The sequence below is a fragment of the Temnothorax curvispinosus genome, unplaced genomic scaffold (assembly GCF_003070985.1).
Source record: "Temnothorax curvispinosus isolate PA1 unplaced genomic scaffold, ASM307098v1 QBEX01004855.1, whole genome shotgun sequence".
Taxonomy (NCBI): Eukaryota; Metazoa; Arthropoda; class Insecta; order Hymenoptera; family Formicidae; genus Temnothorax; species Temnothorax curvispinosus.
In genome coordinates this window covers 1-12,783 of record NW_020214635.1, presented here as the reverse complement: position 1 = coordinate 12,783, position 12,783 = coordinate 1, and the positions used below count along the sequence as shown (strand labels likewise).

The window sequence follows — 12,783 nt, the reverse complement described above, 5'->3', positions numbered from 1 at the left end:
AAGTGCGCATTACGAAATCTCATTGTAGGAAGCATACAATAATGCAGGTCAATTTGTCAACAGATACATTTATTTATAATCTATTCTGTCTTTTGCTTTTACTCCAATCTACACTAATACAAAATTTAAAGGAGAGGTAAATTATATCTTCCTTAACTCTCTGATGGATGCATGGGGTGTCGTTTACATTCTACAACAGCTTGTAAAAAATTATCGACTTATTTCAATAGAGAACCGATTAATATCGAAAACACATTAAAATTAAAGTTTCAAACCTGTTAATATTAAACAGAAAATAAAAAATACCAATTGTTTTAATATTTATAGCGCAAATAATGGGATGTAATTTGCACCCCATGTGTCCTTTTACGTTTTAAATTTTCACACGTATACTGGAGGGTTAAACGGAGTAAACGAACAAAATCAAACTTGATTAATTTGTTCGCCGACTATAACTTCAATTTGAAACCAACACGAGCCCGAGACACGGATGTACATACAACAAATCAATTGTACATTCATATTCCGTGGAATCTATAGAACTTTGTTGAATAAATTAGAAGGGAGAATTGTCACGATCTATCCCACGTATGTACATCCACGCGTTTCAGGCTCGAATCGAAGTTCCAATTATCTCGAATTATCCCTCGAACAATGCGCAATGAAGCTCACAGTCGTCGAGTCGACGGATTCTTTTCTCCGTTCAGAGATTTCATCACCCCGACGCCGCGGTCGTCTCATTGACAGCTCGATGTGTCAAGTGTCACTGTTTTCCTAAACGCGCACACACGCCAGTGCGGGACGGATGACGGATGTCGGCGGGATCCGGGGATGGGGTCCAAAGAGAGCGAGAGAGACAGAGACACGCAGTGGGGGAGGGCCCCACGGGGCGACCACGGCCGTGTCACACGCGCGGATAATGAGACAATGGGACAATCACCTGGGAAAATTCTCACTGCGCGGAAACGGGATCGCGACGCGCGCCGCGCGACACCGTCGTTCTCCACCTCACCGCCATATTGGGAGGACGATGTGTCAATAGCCGACTGACCGACCGCGGGCGAGCGGTCGGCGCCGGCGGGCCTCCCGTGAGTCGCCCACTCCCGCTACGGGGCCCCCCGCCTCGCCCGTTCCCCCGTACATGGAAATGGAAATCGGCACGTCGCTCGCGCGTCGGCCGCGATTGACACGGACGGATAAAGCGGCGCCGAGACGACGGGACGCTCGCGTTATCTCGCCGAGGTGTAGTACGTCGTAGCCGTCGTAGATGCAAAACAAATACGCGCGCGGGACTGGGAGGGGGGCGATCCCGTTCAAACCCGTTCCCCGAGACCCGAGAATCGACGATTAGCTCCGATTCTCGCGCGGCGGCGGACCGAAATCCGAAATCAGCTGGGCGGTCTCGCGAGAGTCGCGAGAGGGAGACGCATTCGTCCCACCCCGCCGCCCGCCGCGCCGCGCGAATCGCGCGACATCGCGCGATGACAGTGACGATGACGACGGCGACGTCGGCGACACGGCTGCGCTCTTTTTTTGGTCTGTTTTGACATTTGGCGAGTCAACATGGCGTCCGCAGCACAGATGAGAGTCCGCGAGTCCTCGCGGCCGTGGCTCTAGCGAGGATCGCTCCGCGTACGCGTCGTCCCTCTGACCCGACGTCGAGCTCTTCCCCGCGAGTTCCTGCTCCGCGACGCGGTCGCGCGGACGTCGCGCGACGTCGCGCTCGACCTCGAGGCGCGTGCCGTCGGGGCCAGTGCACGGTGCGGGAGAGCGTTTCTCTCCGCTTCCGCGTGCGGAATTGCATCATTACGTAATCGTCAATAATCGCCGTCTGAAATCCTGTTGTCCGAGCTGGCGAGATTACGCTCGCCCGCTCCCCCCCTCCCCCCCGCTGACCTTTGGCTCTCGATCGCTCGAGGAAGGAAGCGATCCACGGTGCCCGGTTGACTCCAACGTGAACGAGCTTCACGTGACGTTATTTTCATGTATGTGCACCCCCCTCCCCCCTCGTAAAAGAAAATTTTTATATCTTGTATTCCACAGCGTGCGATCTGGTGCGCGGATGTAATTTATAAACATTTGTTTGATATCAAAGTGCTCATGTGCGTTTTCTCCGATGTTGCACTTTCAAGGTATGGGACTGTGAATCCATACGCATGGACCGGTGCTCACTCGGAAGCCGATAGAATATAGGAAAAATAAGGGCTAGAGATTATCCGGCACGGATGACAGCAGAAGCGTAAGATGTTCGAGTCTCCGAGAAGTCTCCAGGAGGTTTGCATCGACTTCATCTGCGGTAACGTTCTCGCCCTGTGCACGGTTCACCCTAGCGACACAAACTCTCCTAATACTCTGAGTAGTAGTAGTGCCGTATCCGGTAAGTGGCGTAAAACTTGGTTGGTCGACGCAACTTGACTCTCGCAGACATAAAGCAGCATATAAGTTTTAGATCGACAAGATAACGGTACGGCGAACGGTAATAGCGCAGAAGTTGATACTGCAACAGGTAGAACATCGTCTAACGATGCTCCCAACTCGGCGACTTGGCTCACCTTTAGACATCCGGACGCCTTTTTGCCCGCCGAAGTGTCGGAGCAATTATTATCGAACCTATGTGAGAAGAAAACGTTATCCGATTTAACGATCACACTTTTCGACTCGAAGACCACTAGATTAAGGTGACGAGACTTTGGGTGCGTTATAGAGAGAAGAAAAATTTTATTAACGACAGTTAAAATCTTCTTCCAGGCACGTACGATTGAAGGATGCGTCGACATTGTCGGCTAAAGGCTTAAGCGTTCTTAAGCAACATAAAGTTATAGATTTAATAGTAAACGGTCTGAAGATCACTGTTAATGAATTAATTAGCTGTTTAGGCGATTGGAGTATACAAAATCTTAGGTCGCTAAGTGTAGCTAAAGGAAGCTTTATGGATTTTTCAAGGTTGTTACAACATTTCACGTATTTGTAATGTTCTCAAATCGAATTATGGAAGCTCTCTATGATAATCCATAATTTTATATCTTTATATATATTTTTTTGTTGCAGACAACGCATGGTAGATATCGCAACGTTAAACAAATTAAAGGCACTTCATACCTTGAATGTCTCAGGAACAGAATTTAATAAACACGGCTTGGACATAGTAGTCGAAGATCTTCCCCTTTTAGAGAGCTTAGATATATCTTGTACAAGAGTCGACGATATAACGCCGTTGAAAAAATGTAAAGGTCGTTTAAAGACATTAAATATGTATAATTTAAAGATAAGTGGATGCGGAAATTTAATACCGGTGTTGCTGGAGCTAAACGAATTAAGGCACTTAGATATTTCCGATGAAAAAGATCCGCATGGTTTTGAAGTTTTCGCACCTGCCAAGCCAAAAATAACAGATTTTTTAAGAACTCTGAATTGTATGCCTTACCTAACAACCCTAGACTTATCAGGTGAGCGGTGCAACGTGATATTTATATGCAATTTCACATTGCGTGTTGCACTTCATGAAATTATTAGTTAATTATATTGATATTTCATTAAGTGTAACATTTGTTTCCATAGGCAAAGATGATATAAATCCGAAGGATTTAAAAAAATTTATTGCGTCACATGTACACTTGAGGTTTCTGGGATTGGTGCATTCCGATGCTTGTTACGATGAAAGTTTTATAGATTCTACACATGAGGATTACAGACCTGAATTTATTGTAAGTTGACACAATACATACTGACTGCGCAAGCATATATTATGTCTCTGTATTATTTTAATATCTAAAAAAATTGGAATTTATATTTTTGTTATATATTTTATTTATAATATTATATCGTTATACATTGCATTACATTTTACATTCTAAATTTAACATTTTTAATCGTCACTTTACTTTCCTTGTTAGAAATTTTGTTATTTATTCTGTACTATAGAGATAAAAATTAAGAAAAGTGTAAAGAAATTTATGTGTAAAAAGCATAATAATAATAGCAAAATAATCACTAACATTTTATTGATAAGAAAAAGGAAAAATAAACGTTTATAGACGAAATTCATGTGAAATAAATATACATTTGTCTTTTGCTTCAGATCAGTGGTACAGCAACAGAGTCTCAAATTTTGGAAGCCCTTAGGAGATATACATACAGACCAATATATCTTCAAAAATGTCTATTTAACTTGTTCCGTTTGACACCAAACTTCCTCGAACCACGGGTCGATGTGATAAAATTAGTCTTACCTGGAATGAGAGAGCATCCACAGGAGTTTCGTGTACAAATGGCAGCTACTGCGTGTATCTATAATCTCACAAAGGGTGAATTGGCCCTCATGATTCATCCGTCGATACTTAAACAAATAGTCGAATTAACATTACTAGCGATGGAATCATATCCAACTAATCATCAACTTCAAAAGAACACGCTGTTGACCTTGTGTAGCGATAGAATCCTACAGGATGTTGCATTTGACAAATATAGGTAGTTATATCAATTTACGAATCTAATATTTAGAAGTGCGGTATGCTGAGATTTCAATATCTTTAGTTTTAAACTCTTATCAATATTTTGCATATTATTTGCCGTAATGTCATCAATATTAAAGAAGTGGTGTATTTGAGTAAATCACAATATATTAACATAAATAAATAAAAACGTTATATCTTTAGGTTTAATTTTTCTTATGCATATAAAATGAAACGTAATAATATTATCTATGAATAGAGGTATTGAAATTTTCAGCATATACGAATATATTCGTGATATATAGATAAATCTAAAAAAAAAAGTGTTTTTCATTTAACAGGTGCGCAAGATTAGTTATGAATTGCTTATCGACATTTGATGATGCATCCATGAATCGTATGTCTGTGGCCATTTGCTCAATATTAGCAGCAAAGATATCGACATTGGAAACCTCTATGCTTGGCGCACAACCACAATATATGTTGAAACTGCTTGCAATGGTTAGATCTAAGGTCGAGTCCAAATTAGTAGATATTACAATGAAATTTACATTAAGCGCACTATGGAATTTAACGGATGAGAGTGCGGCTACATGCAAGGTTTTTCTTGACGAAGGTGGAATGGAGTTATTTCTTGAAGTACTGGACAGCTTCCAAGGAGAATCTAGCGTGGAAACCAAAGTTCTTGGTTTGTTAAACAATATAGCAGAGGTTCGTACCGGAGTCTTTAATATAAATGTGTACTCATGTAGTATAAATGTGATGTATGTTTAAAACGTTATATTAAGATGTAATTTAATTTTTTGTATCGAAAATTTCAGGTCGATCATTTGAGACCACGGCTTATGCAACCTCGGTTTATAAAGATGCTTTCTATGCTGCTCGATTCCGAGCACATTGATGTGTCTTATTTCGCAGCTGGTATCGCTGCGCATTTACTTAGCGATGGTCCTGGATCTTGGTGTAGTATGCCATCACAACCGAGCAGGGAGCAGTTATTAGATCAACTGGTCCACGCTGTAACTCACTGGCAAACACCACAGGGAGAGATGGTTGCCTATCGTAGCTTCCAACCATTTTTTCCACTGTTACGTTGTACAGATGCGTATCCTGTTCAACTCTGGGCAGTATGGGCGATTCATCATGTTTGCACAAAGAACCGTAAGTTTAAAACAGAATGTTTTATGTGACAAATTATGTTAGACTGTAATAATCTATTCTGATAGTACAGTAAAGTGTAAAAATTTACGAATTTCTATACACACAACATAATAATCGTATGTTTATTTTCAGCAAAACGTTATTGTGTGATGTTGATCAGAGAAGGAGGAGTAGAAACTTTAAAGCAATTGGAAAAAACGCATACAGAATATACGACGCAACCGAATTTGCAAAGTTTATGTCAATCAATTCTGGAAACGCTTGAATTAAATTCTTAACGATAGCTGTTGCTTTTGCAAATTAAATACCCCATGGTATACTAGTCAATGTTTATCTTAGTGCAATCCTATATCCTGTTCTCTAGACCAAATGAATATAAAAATCATATGGCCATGAATAATTACATCACAAAGAGATAGACTGCAATCAACAAAACACGACACACAAACCATAAGTCCAAAATATCTTAATCGAGTTGATACTTTAATTAGGTTGATATTGGGTGGCTGAATTGAAGATCTGAATTGAGAAATAGATATATCTTTGTATATTATAGATTACATATTGTTATATGTAGAATTAATTTTGAAAATTATTCAATTATATAAGCAATAGTTGTATGGAATGAACTAATAAGTAAAGCAGATTTATAACTTCAAAAAAAAAAATAAACTACATAATGCATAATAGTATGTCGAGATATAACTTTAAAGATAATGTAATTTTTTATTTTGAAATAGAGGAGAAAAGGAAAATTTATCATTTTTTAATCGTTCATCTAATTATATCACCTACTGTCATTGATATTTGTTTTTTTATAACTTCAAAGTTACATTAATTATTGCAGAAAATAGTATAATTATTCAATATAATAATGTTTGTAATGTCCCAAAATATACCTATATTTTTTACGATTTATTTGATGATGAAGATTATCTTTATAGTTTATATCTAAGATTCTAGTCTAGTTAATTATTATCGTAAACGAGAACGAGTAATTAAAATAAACATCTATTTAAAATATCTGTAATTAACATCCTACTTTGGATGTAGATTGGATTTTAATTATTAGTAGTATGAGAAAAAAAAGATGATCATATTAAATTATTTTGTACAATTTATGCAATGCGTGCATAATAAAATTGTATTGATGTTTGATTGAATAACTAATTTTACACATTGACATTATTATAAACAAGATGTATAAAGAAACAATCATTCTTAAACGTTTATGCCTAATTAATCTATCTAATATTATATATAATTTATATATTTAATATAATCTGAAATTGTAGACTAGGATCTTGAATTATGTATTATATATTATACATTATTGTATTTTCCAGAAAATTATGCTAAACTTCTGTCTCTTTCTACGATTCAACAAAGTGATGGGATATAAGATAAGATGTTAAAATAATTATTTTGTTAAATGTCATACTTTAACGCTTAAATTCAGATCTTCAATTTATTTTGTTAGTAAATATTCTTCATGGAATTTATTCTTCATTAAATATTGATAAAAACATCTTGAAAATTGATCATGCATAATACATGCCTTCAGAGATTATACAAAAAATCAGAGAGTTTGTAATAAAAGAAAAATACATATTAATATTAGATTATATCTGTTATTAAAATATTGCGAATTTATATAAACGAAATTTATTCTTCTGATATCATTACATGTTGACACTTAAAGTGTAAGAAATATCAACTTAAATGGTACTGAATGTTAATAAACATGCTATGCAAGCCTTTATATATTGATGCTTTTTTTGACGGATTAGTTACTGCATTATTACACATCAATACTAGTATTGATTTTATAAGATTTTTAAATAAGTAGTAGATGTGTAAAAATGCATCTTTCTCTTTCTCTCTCTCTCTTCTCACAGAAATATCTAAAATTCTATATTAGCCAAGAAATTCTTTATTTACCACTCATTAATTTTACATTTTATATTACACATATGTCTTAATTATTTTCTTTTTCTTTTCCTTAATGAAACAAAAAATTGTTCATGCAATTTGTATCATTATCACTCAATTGATGCTGATGCTGCGCTGCACCTGCAAAATACTTAGCGACATGGAGGTAACATTACGAAATGTGTCTCAATTAAAAATGTGTTGAAAGTCGGCACTCCTCCTAACACCTTAGCACAATGGATCAATATTTCAGAAACATATTTTACACGCGTCTTACAAATTAGTAGCAATATGTTTAAGATAAAACTGAAGATGTATAGTTAGTACTTAGTACTGAATAAATGAAAGTTGCAATGAAAAATATGCAACGTGTAGTCAAACATTTCACATACAGGATAATTCTAATATTTAATAAATTTCTTGGCGCAACTTTCAGTTATCATGCATACAAAATTTACTACAAATTATAATTATATGATATTATTCTAGACATTCACTTTGTAGTTCAATCTTCTTACCGTTGTTTTATAACATCTTTTTGACGTGCAAAACTGACGGTGCATTTTTTTATCAAGTAGATAATATTACATATCAATTCATGTGTATTATAGTTAATAATTATTATTCAGTTAAACAATCATTATTCAGTTATGAATATGTTAATATTCACAACAGATGGATATTATTATCTATAGTTCAATCTTTACCTATAATATTCTGTTGTATCTGCCTTAACACAAGACATACACATCCCTACATATAATTATCCCTACAATTATAATATCTATCATTTTATGTAAAAAATCAGACCACATTAAAATACAAACTTGCTTTCATACAAATTTACTATTTGTTATTAACTTTTTTATGTCAAAGTCAGTACGGTGCGTTTTCAGATTCTGCTTTCGGGTGTACACACAAAAATTTTATGATATATATTTTTAAACGATATTGTATTATTTACCTGAACTACTTACTATGAATATAATTGTTCTTAATAAACATGTAATATTATTTTCATACAAAATTAATGATGTAATACATTATTGAAGTTTAAACATCTTGCACATGTATAGATATATAGATAAGTTAGACTGTTGGTGATCAAATATTTCAATTTGCATAAACTGAATTGAGCCTGAAGTCAAATATTCCAATGACACCTAATTACATAACGTTTGTAATTGTAAGATTATATGATTATATTTAATTATGACACTTGTATAAGTTTATTTACATTAAATATATATATCGAATATAAATATTTAATAATTTATTTATATTAAATATATATATTAAACATAAATATTAAATGTATTAAATGTATATTTTATTGAACATACATTGAAACGTATTTTGTATCAGATACATAAGACAGTTGAAATATATATATGAATAAAGTAAAGCAAAACATTTTGGAAAAGTTTTAAGGCGGATACAAAATCAATTTTATAAAATTTATTGCTGCTAAAACTTTAATAAAAATTTATTGAACTACAATAGTGAATGATCGCTGTTCTACATTTGTAGTTTTATGTGATAATTATTAAATCAAATATAATTAATTGTGCCCAACTGTCCAATCTTTTTTTCTTTTGACATGATGTTTTTCTCTTTTTTTTCCCTTCGTATCAGTTTTTTTTTCTGTGGACATATCATAAGAATTTACTTAAATATCTTAACCGCTTTTCAATGCAATGCATGATGATATACACGTTTGTAAGTTTCTTGTGCGAATTGTTAATCAATTTTTCACAAAAACTTACAATTTTCAACGTTTTATCTCACAAGGCCATACTCTATACTTTCAATCTACGAAATATTAGATATATTAACAATATGCACGTTTAATTGAAATTAATAAAAATGTAATAAAACGTGATAATTTCTTTAACTAAACTAATGAAGAAAATTGCAATATATAGAAAAGTGAAGCGAACAAGATGTTATTTTTCAATTTGATATATATTGCAATATTTTTTAATAGTATAGATATTTATTATGGCCAAGTGTGTCAATACTAATGTATCTAAATATCATATTCCATTATATTCAGTGAATAAAGCGATTACAACTGTTAATTTCTTTATAATTTTAATTTTGTTGCATTACTAACAATGAGTTCGATCATATAGATACATCAGATTATATTAAAAGTGATTAAAAGTTAAATTTATAGAAAGTTAAGTAATGTGTTATTACTAATCATAATTTTACTATCTCAATCATATGAAGGAATGGCCAGCAAATTATTTAAAAAAATTGGTCCAAAGATCCTAATAGACACAGAGTTATCGCGACGTTACATAACTGAATAAAAGAGAAATGTGAGCAAGAGTCACTCAAAAACATCTAATTAGAAAGTTCTGATTTAACGCATATATAAATGTATAAACATTGTATTAATTTATTACTATTTTTATTCAGATAATTTATTATCCAATTCTCAAATGCTTCTGGTCCTTCCTCCAGTTATAATAAAATGTATGAAGTTCAGAAACCTTCAGAAAGCTTAGAAACGTTCAAAGAAATGTTCCTTTGTTGCTGTAAATATTTTATTTCTTCGTATCTCTCAAAAATCATGAAATTGTTAATTATTGATTAATAAATATAAGCATATGTGTAATAAAAAAAATTAATTTCTTTACGCTGAGAACTTTTCTTTGAGCGGTATAAATAGGAATTATCACATACATGACGTAAAATAACAACTTACCTTGATACTTGTAAAATAATGTTGCCCTTAAAATGGTCAATATGGCATATAGTAACCACGTCTGTAACTCCTGCAAGAGAAAACCATGAAGTAGTAGAATTTATAGAAAGCACGACAGAATTCTCTCTTCAAAAGAACACAGATATTGTGGAAATTGTTAATGAATTCGTTAGAAGGTAGTAAAACCAAACATAAATTACCTAGGTCGCCTCGTAGGTCGGTATCCAAAGTATGTATTACCACGAATAATTCCTTTAGCCATGCCTCGATAGCCTCTTGCACCTCTGGGACCCCTGTAAATACAAGAACCAATGAAATGCAATGTCGATGCTATAGAAGATCCAAATAAATTTGAGTTATGTATATCAATAGATTATTTTTTATTAAGTTTTTATAAAAGTCTTTATATTATTTTATAAGTTACAATTATAGGATATGTTATCCGAAACAGAATTACCTATTTGTCATGGAGAAACCAGGCTTATTTGTTCTTTTAGGCATTACTTTAATTTGACGTCCTCTGAACATAGACTCATCCATGGCCATTGCGGTCTGTACAGAATCGCGTTCGGCAAATTCGATATAAGCAAAGCCCTTGGGGTGACCATCAAATTTATTACACAAGATTGTCACTCTGTTGACACTGCCGCAACCGTGAAAATGTTGCTCCAACTCTTCAGCTGTAGCGCCATAGTCAACCTGCGTATAATACAAAAGAAATCAAGTTTTTAAGTCTTTGCAACGCTATCATACATTATAGTAGTACATTTTTAAAGAAAGATGCTTGCTGCAGATTTCAATGATCGTGAATGAATTGTGCCAAACTTACATTGCCGACGTAAATCGACCGGTTATCAACTTCCATCTTATCTTCCAATGACATATTTAATGGGCTTGCTGAAATATAAGACGTGTAATAAGAATAAAATTGTCATTGCATATAGCTAAAGTAATCGGTTTTATTTTTAAATGTACTTTCTCATATAAAAGACACAAATTTTGCAAACTTACTAATACCAGGTGGACTGCCCATGTTCATCTGCTTATCTACCTCGGATTGGAGTTGTTTCAATTTCTCAGCTTCCTCCTCCATTTCCCTTACTCGTGCTTTAATCGCCTCCAATTCCTAAATCACAATATTTCATAAATTAAATGTCACATCGGTAAAAAGGATTTTTTATTGTTGTTGCCATATATTACTGCAATAATAGCAATTAGTTACAGGATCGTCAACGTTTGCTTCGCCCAAGTCACGCTTCACGCCGTCGCACTGCATAATAGTGTCTCCATCTTGACCGTTTTCAAGACCATCCAGACCATCGATGTGGTCGCCAGCTAAAAGATCGGATTCAGACATCTCTGAAAATACAATAGCACAATCGTAAGTTATCAGAGAAACTGAAAATTAACACCGTAATTAATATTTAGGTTTACAAGCGAGGAGGCAGCACGACAGAAATGTATTCTCGCTATGTCAAAAATTTTTATAAAAATAAATTTCCATCACATTTATTCACCTATCGTATGCATAACGAGATTTTCTTTATTTTGAAGTAAAGCAAGAAATAATAAATATAAAAAGTTATTATTTTATTCCAAGCAACGTCCGATATGCATTGATCTACGTTCGCAACTCGTTTCCTCTATTACACAGGCACGTAATTAATTATACATCGGCATTATTAAGCAATTATAAGACTCGAGAGCCTAACAACTAGACAAGTCGTGCGAGATTTGCGATACAACACAGCAACGTGTACGACTCGGCCGAGTTGGACGATCGCGAGAAACGAAGACGACAAAATGTTGGAATATACATATTTAACTCGCTCGTTCGCGACGATTCGAGAGAACCGCGACGAGAGGCGGCTCGTGCCCTTGGCGCCGTGGACCCGGGACGAGAGTCGCAGGTCGGAGATATAAACGACGCGCGACACAACGCGGAGCGATTATGTGAAACGAGCCGGGGATCAATTTGATCGGCAACCCCCGAGAACGACGCATGCACTGATATAGCATGTCCTATTCTCGAAAGAGAATATCCTACGTGAAAAAGAGCCGACGGACGCTACCGTATTCACCCGGGGGACGGGGATAAACGTACAGGAGAGTATGCGGGCGAACGTTCGAGATATCCCACGTATTGCTTCGAGGCGACTCAAAACCGCCTGTCGATTTCCTTCTCACGAAAAATCAGTATGAGAAAATTGACGCGACCACCGTGCGAGGAGAGCGAATCCAAACCTCCTTCTCGGATAGAGGATAGAGGGAGAGAGGGAGCAATTTTCAGCGCCACCGTCCGTGCTGGACCCGGAAACGGCGAACTAAAAAATGAGTCACGTGACGAGAGCGAGGCCGCTGGCGCTATATTGAAATTGGAAATGTAAAGCCCGGTGTCCACGATGCAAGAACTGTGTCCAAGTTTCGATTTAAGCCAATCAACTTGCAGCTCTTATAGAAAAGTAGCAGTTTCATTGGCTTAAACCGAAACTTGGACACAGTTCTTGCATCGTGGACACCGGG

The 12,783-nt window shown here is 35.6% G+C and overlaps 2 protein-coding genes across 3 annotated transcripts; one reads left to right on the top strand and one right to left on the bottom strand.

The window, feature by feature from the left end:
- Positions 1-698: 698 nt before the first annotated feature.
- On the top strand, positions 699-7,374 carry LOC112454167 (protein zyg-11 homolog B-like). Its single transcript, XM_025015404.1, has 10 exons — positions 699-1,985; positions 2,133-2,377; positions 2,450-2,678; positions 2,749-2,943; positions 3,049-3,446; positions 3,559-3,704; positions 4,079-4,467; positions 4,793-5,162; positions 5,273-5,612; positions 5,745-7,374. Exons 2-10 carry the CDS (start codon positions 2,245-2,247, stop codon positions 5,888-5,890), a joined length of 2,346 nt encoding a protein of 781 aa, XP_024871172.1. The 5' UTR covers positions 699-1,985; positions 2,133-2,244; the 3' UTR covers positions 5,891-7,374.
- Positions 7,375-10,260: 2,886 nt separating this feature from the next.
- On the bottom strand, positions 10,261-12,527 carry LOC112454168 (polyadenylate-binding protein 2-B-like). 2 transcript variants are annotated; one of them, XM_025015405.1, is made up of 7 exons: positions 12,365-12,527; positions 11,483-11,619; positions 11,272-11,386; positions 11,090-11,157; positions 10,718-10,959; positions 10,461-10,553; positions 10,261-10,330 (listed from the first exon to the last, which is right to left on the bottom strand). In XM_025015405.1, the coding sequence occupies exons 2-7, from the start codon at positions 11,615-11,617 to the stop codon at positions 10,297-10,299; spliced, it is 687 nt and encodes a 228-aa protein (XP_024871173.1). In that variant the 5' UTR covers positions 11,618-11,619; positions 12,365-12,527; the 3' UTR covers positions 10,261-10,296. The 2 variants fall into 2 exon arrangements, with proteins under 2 accessions (XP_024871173.1, XP_024871174.1); XM_025015406.1 differs by lacking the exon at positions 12,365-12,527 and adding an exon at positions 12,308-12,326.
- Between the last annotated feature and the right edge of the window lie 256 nt (positions 12,528-12,783).